This window comes from Pteropus vampyrus, unplaced genomic scaffold (genome assembly GCF_000151845.1).
Source record: "Pteropus vampyrus isolate Shadow unplaced genomic scaffold, Pvam_2.0 Scaffold124, whole genome shotgun sequence".
Taxonomy (NCBI): Eukaryota; Metazoa; Chordata; class Mammalia; order Chiroptera; family Pteropodidae; genus Pteropus; species Pteropus vampyrus.
In genome coordinates, this window is record NW_011888905.1 from 2,082,849 (window position 1) to 2,090,450 (window position 7,602).

A 7,602-nucleotide genomic window follows, 5' to 3' on the forward strand; every position below is an offset into this window, starting at 1 on the left:
AAGAGGAAATAACTCGCACGCAAACGAGATGCAAATAAGAGCCTTGTGTCCTTGGGGGGGTCTGCGCTTCGGTGACGCGACTGCTACACACCCCTTTCCAACCGTCTGGGTATCACTTAGACCCGGCCCAAGTCGTTACGATAATATCGCGGTGCCGTGACCCCTCTCCAACACCTGTCTTTCGCACACCGTTGAGGGTCTTATATCTCATGAGATCAACTGGGAATCCTGGTATCAGGCCGCTGCTCCTCAGGCTGCCATCTTTGGGGGTCGCTTTCCAGCTCTGCCTGGTCTCTCCCTGTCCGCATTTTATCACGTTCATTCCCTTACCCCTTGGGGTCACTAGAGGTCCCCAGGGGCACAGGGTAGATGAGACCTTACCCATCCCTCCCAATTCTGGTACCCTGCTTCCTTCTACCCCTCGCCCCACCCCCACCCGTCTAGAGAGTTCTGAGCGTAGTAGGGGCACTCAAAGCCTGAGCCTTGTCTAGGTGGAGGCGGGCGCCGCAGGGAAGTGGCTGCCTCTCCTTCTAGAGTCAGGAGGCAGAGACCAGGGACCATCTCCCGCCCGTGTGGATTCGGTGAAAATGAGGAAGTCTGGGGCCCCCAAATGAGCCGGCGGAACCAAGAACAAGGGGGGCGTAGGGTGGAGGTGGACGTGGGAAAGCACAGAGTGGTGCAGAAGCGGGGGTGGTGGTCCCCTCCACATTGCTGCCTTCCGGGCCCTGCCTCCCGGGCCACCTAGGCCGCCTCCCCAGCACCGGTTCAGAACAGAAAGACGGGCTCATTGAGAGAAGCAGCCCTGAATTCGAGATGAGACGATCTGGGTTCACAAAACGCCTGCCCTATCGCAGTGGCTCTGGGTGTGACTCTGGATGGGTCACTTCACCTCCCTGGGCCTGCTTTCTCTGCGTCGACATGGGATGGTGACTCTTTTCTACTTTTGAAGTGGACTTTTGTAAGGCGCAGAGCACTTTGCAGTGTGAAAAGGGCTCTCAGAATGGCACGCGAGGGCTTTGTTATCCCCCCATCCGTCTGTGTTCCCACGTCAAGACTGTCTTTCCGTCTCTGACACTCCCCTTGGGCCACCGGCAGGCTCTGTCTTCTTCCTCAGCACCCAACCTCTGGTCCAGCCACAGGCCACAGCCCTGGGCCATGCCTTCCTCCTCCCACCACTTCTCCAGTGCCCTTTGCCAGACTTCCCCAACCCCTGGCCAAGGCCCTTGCGCCCAGAACCTTCAGGCTCCAGGATCTCCCTCCAGGCCTGCCCAGCTTGCTAGGGGTGGGGCCTAAGAAAGGAAAAGGACGCGGAGGGCCAGGGAAGAGCTGGAGCTGGCCAGGCAGGGAGCTGCTACCAGCTGGAGGTCAGATTCAGATGGAAAGGTAAGTTCTGGGTCCACTTCCCCCACTAACCTCTCTCTGGCTGGTCTCGGGACTGCTGTGCCCTGGGCTGACGGTGGGGCTCTGAAGAGACCAGCGTTTTGTAGATGTCTAAAGAGGGGAGCTGAGCTGCCAGGCGTGAGAAATAATCTTGAGCCGGAGTACTATGCTGCCGTGAAAAAGAACGGGCAGGCTCTGCACATCCTGCTGTGGAACTCGGTACAAGGCATATTCAAGGGAAGGGAGGTGCAGCATGGCGTGTAGACTGTGTTATCTGACACGAACAGATACTACACTTGATCTTAGCCAAAAGCCGAGAAGCGATGTGGAGTATGTCATCGACCGGAAGAGCGACGGCTGCTGTGGCTGCAAGCCTGCTCCGAGCCACCGACACGTCTGTGCCCGCTGCTTCCTAATTGGTTTCTCCTGGTCTACGCTTCTCTCCATGAGCCTGTTTTCAACACAGCAGCCAGTGTGAGCCTTTTAAATAAAAAATCGGTCGATGCTCAATGCCCTGCAATGGCTCATTTCACTCGGCATAACAGCTCAGGCTCTTACCATGGCTTACCAGGCCCTCCACGACCTGCCGCTGCTCCCGTCCCTGGTTCCACCTGTTCTTTTTTCCTATATTTCATTTCCTGTCTCCACCTACCAGAAAGTAAGCTCCACAAACACAGGGATCTCTTTTGTTCACTGCTGAATTCAAAGCACCCAGACTGGCACATAGTAGATGCTCAATAATATTTGTCGCATGAATGCACGTAGACAGTGTAGTGCATGGACTCTGCGGTGCACGCCGAGAAACTGGTAACCATGGTTACCTCCGGAGAGGAGAGCTAGGGACTAAGGTAGGTGTAGGAGGGAACTTATCTTTTACTATCCTTTACTCTAAGTGTATATTAACTTTACAAAAGGAAAAGTAAAATCGGCCCAGAGGAAAAGGAGTTAGCAGAGAAGGCTGAGGAAGAGCTGGTCCCTGGGGGTGGCCGGAGGGCCCCATCTTCCCTCTCTAGGCCAGCTCCCCTGGAAAGATGGGGGGTAATAACTGGGCCCCGAGAGGCACCAGGGAATGATGGGTAGAGGGCCCAGGGACACTTCGAATGAGGCCTGTGGCTGGCTCTGAGGTGGCGGGGGCTGTGAGCGGGCCCATCGGTGAGCGTGAGCCGAGGCGGAGTGATTCAGGGAAAGCACGTGTTGGTGGCTGACCCGGCGGGGTGGGGGGAGCGAAGAGCCATTCTGCTCCTTCTGGCCGTTGGTGTCCTGCGATGGGCCCCAGGGACCTGTGTGGCCAGCAGAGGTGCCTGTCCCTCGCAGCTGAGTGAGCTGGAGAGGCAGGGCCCTATTCCCTGGGCGAGCGAGCTGGGGGCCAGTGTCAGCCCGGGGCTTTTCTCAGGGTCCTGGGAGGCAGGGGCTGGCCAGACCAGGCCTCCTATTGGGGTTCCCGTCCTGTCCTGAGGCACAGGGCCTCACAAAAGGAGACCCCGCCCAAGCTGGACCTGTGCCTGCCCGCAGGTTGGGAGGAAGCTGGCCTTTCCACCCTCCACCCACCCCACCCACCTGGTTTTCGGTCTGGGTTCCATCGCGGAAGACCGCCTTCCCTCCTGGCTCCAGACCTTTCCAGGCTTGCTTTCTCTGACTCCCCTTCAGACACTGAGAACTCTGGGTCTCAAGGCCTATTTATTATATACACAGCTCAGTGATTCGCAAACAATATTAGGGGCAGCCCATTCCTGGCACTAAGAGGATACGGCACCATCTGGGCTGGTGGGCTCACTGTGCCAGGCTTGGAGTGCCAGGTCCTGCCGCAGTCTCATTAGGGTCCTAGCCAAGGTCCTGTGCACCAGAGGTCCACTGGGTGGGCTGTGTGTGGGGGGCAGGGGCGGGGAATGGAGGCCCAGAGATAGGCAGGGCTGACAGCCGGCACTAACTCAGAGCAGGATCCACACTGCACTCATTGTTTGTGGCCCATCCTTGGTCAAGCGCAGCTGGCCCAGGAGTCTCGGTGGGGGCTGGGCTGGGCACTACAGAAGAGAATGGGGCGCTGAGAGGCAGGCTGTGCCACAGACGCTGCGGCCGAGCCTCCTGCCTGCCCTACTCCGCCCACCTGAGCCACGCCAGCCACGGGTGCGGGCAGGGGGGCAGCTCCCCGCTGCCACTAATCCAGCAGCTCCTTGATGCACCAGCAGCAGAGGAGGATGTAGGCGACTTCCTTCAGGGTCCGCTGTAGGCCCTCCCACCCGGTGCCCATCTTTATGACGGGCACCCGGAGCCCCGCATCTCGCAGGACCCCTCCCAGGGAGAAGGGCAGGGCTTGGGCGAGGGGCTGCGTCCGGGCCTGCATGTCGCAGCAGCTCTGACGAAGGGTGTGGGAGCCGCCTCTGGTGCCTTTTATCAGCACTGTCCCCACCCCCTCAGACCTCATGACTCAGGGACAAAGGCCCCAGGGTCTAGCCCAGGGAAGGTTCTGGGCCTGAGAATGGGCTGAGTCAGCCCCTGAGCACAGCCCTGGGGGGGGAGGGGGGTCAAGAGGAGGGCCTGGCGCCTCCATCTTTCACCCTCCACGGCCCTGCCCCGCTGCCTCTACTCCTGGTGGTTGGCACGATTCCTGGCCCCCTGGCGCTGGGACTCCCCGCCCGCGCCACGGGTGGGCTCCTGCTGCTGCTGGCACTCAGAACCCGCGGTGACGGCTCCGTCTCGGCCTGTTCTGCCCCCACGCCAGCGCTGCCAGCTCAGGGCTGGCCCGGCCCAGCCCCCTCTGTTTCTCCCATCCCCTGGAGCAGGAAGACACAGCCAGAGCCACAGGCACCAGCCGAGGCCCAGTTTATTGAGTTTCCGCCCAGGACAGCCTCCTCCGCCCCTCCTGGAGGGGCAGCGGTTGGCAGTCACGGTCACGTGCGGGAGTTCCGCTCTTGGTCCTCATTCTCAAGCAGGTAGGCTGGCCGGTAGGTGAGCTGTCCTCCTGGGCCCAGGTACTTCAGAGCCGGGTTCCGCACTGTGTTCTCCTGGCTCCCCAGGGACGTGTAGCTGGAGCCAGAAGAGTCGAGGGTGAGTGTGTGGTGAGGTGGCTCCCGAGCCCAGCACCTGCGTCTCCCCACACCAGTCCTCCCCCGGGACCTTACCCTCGGTCATACAGGATGCAGTACGGGACAAAGAGCTGACGCAGAAAGTCCCAGATGTCTCTGTAGGTCCAGTCCTGGGAGGGGGGTCAGAGAGTCAGAGAAGTGTCACAAATACTACTGCCCTCTCCTGCTGCACCCCTGCCGCCTGGGAAGGGGCCCACCCAGGGCCCCCTGCTCCCGCGGCCTCTGATGGCAGGCGTGCGACCCAGCTCGCTGGTACATCCTGCTCTGTGCGGGCCAAGCTGTGAGGAAGAGAGGCCCTCGCCCTGTGCCCGCTCCACTCCCGGCCCCCCGCCACGGGCTCCAGCATGGGGAGGGGCTGGCCTTGCAAGCCTGCGCTGTCCAGAACATTCTGCGGTGACGGAAGTGCCCTCCTCCTGGGCTATCTAACGGTGGGCACCTGCCATGTGGCGAATGCAACTCAAGAACTGAATTCTGAATTGTGTTTAATTTTTAAAATCGAGACATAATTCACATGCCATTGCACTTCATCCCTTTATGGTATACGATTTAGTGGTTTCTTTGTTTTTTAGCCATTTTTATTTCATTTTAATTTGAGCGTAAGTCAATGGCTAGTGGCCCCCACACTGGACAGCATAGGCCTAAGTCACTGTTCCGTCCACAGCAAAACGCACGATGCCTGCCAGTGAATTACTGCTCCATGAATATCGGTCAAAAGGCTGAATGAACAAACAGCACAGCCTCCCCTGAAGGACGGGGCCCCTTCGTCCAGGCCCCGGGCTCCGGCGTCCCCCGCCTCGGGGGCAGGGTGCACGACTGCTGAGGGCCACGAGGCTGGAGGGGGCAGTCCGCGCGGCATTACCAGCAGCGGGTTGACACGCATGAAGGAGGGCCAGCCCGGGTCGGTGGGGCTGAAGGGGCAGAGGCTGCAGGAGTAGGGGTCCGTGCGGCGAGTGCCCATCAGGACGGCCTCCAGGTTGGGGTGCCGTGACTGCAGCTGGCTCAGGGCCTGCTTCATGTCACCCTGAGCCTCCAGCACCTGCAGATTGTACCTGAGGACAGGAGGGGGCGGGGTCACGAACGGCCTGCCACGCCCCTCTCAGTGCCCAAACTCCCAGGCCCCTCGTACCTCTTGATGGTGTCCTGTAGAAACTGCTCCAGCTCAGGGAAAGGGGAGACGCTGCGGATGTACAGGATCTGGAGGCGTTCTGGAGCCTCGGGGCGCTTCCTGGGGAGGGGAGAATCCAGCACGGGCAGGGAAACCTCCCTGGCCCCCAGGATGGACGCCCTCCCCGCCTCCCCTTCGTCGTCCGTCCCTTCCATCAGAATCCACTGCCTCTGATCTCTCACCTCTCAAATTGGGGCACACATTCCTGCTTGGTAAATCTCACCTCCCCCAAAAGACCAGGACCCTCCCCCGCCCCCGCCCCGCGGTCAGGGGTGGTGGCTTACACATCCACGCCCAGGGTCGGGCACGTGTCCGATGCTCAATAAATGCAACGGACTGAACCAAGAGGTCACTGCAGCTACCTCTGTCCCAAGCCGCACAGCCCCTTCCTCGGGCTTCCCGGGCGGGCGGGGCAGCGGGGCAGATGGGCGTGCCGCGTCCGCGGCCCCGCCCCGCCGGCAGTGGGGGCTCACCTCTGCACGGCGGCGTGGAAGAGGTGTAGCAGCGCGGTGCAGTCCTTGCCCCCGTTGAAGCCCACGCACAGCTGGGCGTGGCTGTACCGCACCAGGGCCGCCTCGATGGTGCGCAGGGCGCCCGCCACCTTGTCCCCCAGCGGGGACCCTGCCGGGCGGGCAGGGAAGAGGCCATCAGACAGACATGGGGGAGCCTTCACGGGGCCGTGGGGGGCCGCACTGCTCTGCTTAAAACCCTTCGATGTCCCCCTTGGGTCCCTCGCAAAAGCCCAGATTCCTTCACGCTGCCCGCTCGCCCCTGCTGTGTTGGGCCAGACCTCACCTAGTGTCTTCCCGGGGGGCCTGGTTTCTCTCCCTTCTCCCAACCCTCTTGCCACTCCCTTCCGGGCCCTCCCTTACCCTCTATGTCCCGCCCCAAGGCTGAAGCCCCTGGTCTCTGATGTCTCATGTGCCCTGACCTGTTTAAGGTCCAGCCTTCCTGCTAAAGCCTTGGTCCCCGGAGTAGGGCATGCATCTGTCCCACTGAGCTACCCCGACCCCCGGTGCAGCGCTGGTGAGGGCGGGTACGCGGTCGGCATTCCCTGGCGGAATGAATGGACCCACCTGTGGTCTGGCGCCCCGGCCCCTCCCCCAGGGGCCCTACCTGACTCCGCGAGTTTGTACACGGCCTCGCCGGCCTGCTCCACGGTGTTGGGTCTGTAGGGGACCAGTGATCCCTGGGGCAGTCGGGCCGTCAGGTAGGCCAAGCACTCCTCCAGGGGCTCCTCTTCCTCCGCGTCCAGCGTCACCTTCACCTGATAGTAGTTGCTGCTCCAGTCAGGGTAGGAGCCCAGGCCAAGCCTGCGTCCGAAATGGGCCTGGGCCTTGGCCAGGATGGGGGCGATGGAGGCCTCGTCGGCTTCCACATACAGCTCCCGCAGGTGGAACTGGACGGCTGTGTTTTGGAACAGTGTCTTCAGCCCCTCCAGCACCGGCCGCAGCAGCTCCGGAATGCCTGGGAAGAGGTAGACGTTGCGGACGGAGACCAGCGGCAAGCTGAGCGGGCGGCCGGTGCGAGGGTCTGTGCCGTAGTGCAGGCGGGCAGAGGACGGCACCCGCGACAGCTTCTCCCAGCCGTCCTTTCCTAGGGCTTCGATGGCTGCTTCCAGCTCAGGGTGTGGCTTGAGCTCATCTCCAAACGCCTGTGCTACCGCCTCAAAGGTCACATCGTCATGAGTGGGGCCGATGCCCCCTGCCGTGAGGACATGGGTGAAGCGGCTGGAAAAAGAGGCGACCTCAGCCGCGATGGTGGCTACCTCATCGGGTACAACAGAGACTCGGCACACCTGGACCCCCAGGGAGCGCAGTGTCCGGCACAGGAAGTAGGTGTTGGTGTCCTGAGTGTGTCCCTGGGAGATTGGAGATGGGGAGGGTGACGGTCAGTACCGAGGATGAAGGGCAAAGGGGGCAGGGAGGAAGGCTGCATCTGCCCGATGACAGGGCACTCTGCTCTCTGGGGGGG

General features: G+C 61.7%; 2 protein-coding genes and 1 pseudogene across 4 annotated transcripts in view; all 3 read right to left on the bottom strand.

The window, feature by feature from the left end:
- Positions 1-1,621: 1,621 nt before the first annotated feature.
- Positions 1,622-1,705, bottom strand: LOC111743894 (annotated as a pseudogene).
- Positions 1,706-3,038: 1,333 nt separating this feature from the next.
- On the bottom strand, positions 3,039-3,941 carry LENEP (lens epithelial protein). The gene is made up of 2 exons (XM_011366433.2): positions 3,485-3,941; positions 3,039-3,401 (listed from the first exon to the last, which is right to left on the bottom strand). The coding sequence occupies exon 1, from the start codon at positions 3,800-3,802 to the stop codon at positions 3,536-3,538; it is 267 nt and encodes an 88-aa protein (XP_011364735.1). The 5' UTR covers positions 3,803-3,941; the 3' UTR covers positions 3,039-3,401; positions 3,485-3,535.
- Positions 3,942-4,183: 242 nt separating this feature from the next.
- The window catches only part of FLAD1 (flavin adenine dinucleotide synthetase 1), a 5,487-nt gene continuing 2,068 nt past the window's right edge, over positions 4,184-7,602 (bottom strand). For all 3 annotated transcript variants that reach the window (XM_023534333.1, XM_011366431.1, XM_011366432.1), the window contains exons 3-8: positions 6,745-7,489; positions 6,102-6,249; positions 5,590-5,688; positions 5,323-5,512; positions 4,500-4,573; positions 4,184-4,404 (exon numbers count right to left, since the gene is read on the bottom strand). In XM_023534333.1, the coding sequence (XP_023390101.1) occupies positions 4,269-4,404; positions 4,500-4,573; positions 5,323-5,512; positions 5,590-5,688; positions 6,102-6,249; positions 6,745-7,489 (1,392 nt within the window). In that variant the 3' untranslated portion in view covers positions 4,184-4,268. The remainder of the gene's footprint in view (positions 4,405-4,499; positions 4,574-5,322; positions 5,513-5,589; positions 5,689-6,101; positions 6,250-6,744; positions 7,490-7,602) is intronic.

Excerpts from the sequence above, each read along its gene's own strand:
- LENEP (XM_011366433.2), bottom strand. The coding sequence starts at position 3,802 with ATGAGGTCTGAGGGGGTGGGGACAGTGCTGATAAAAGGCACCAGAGGC.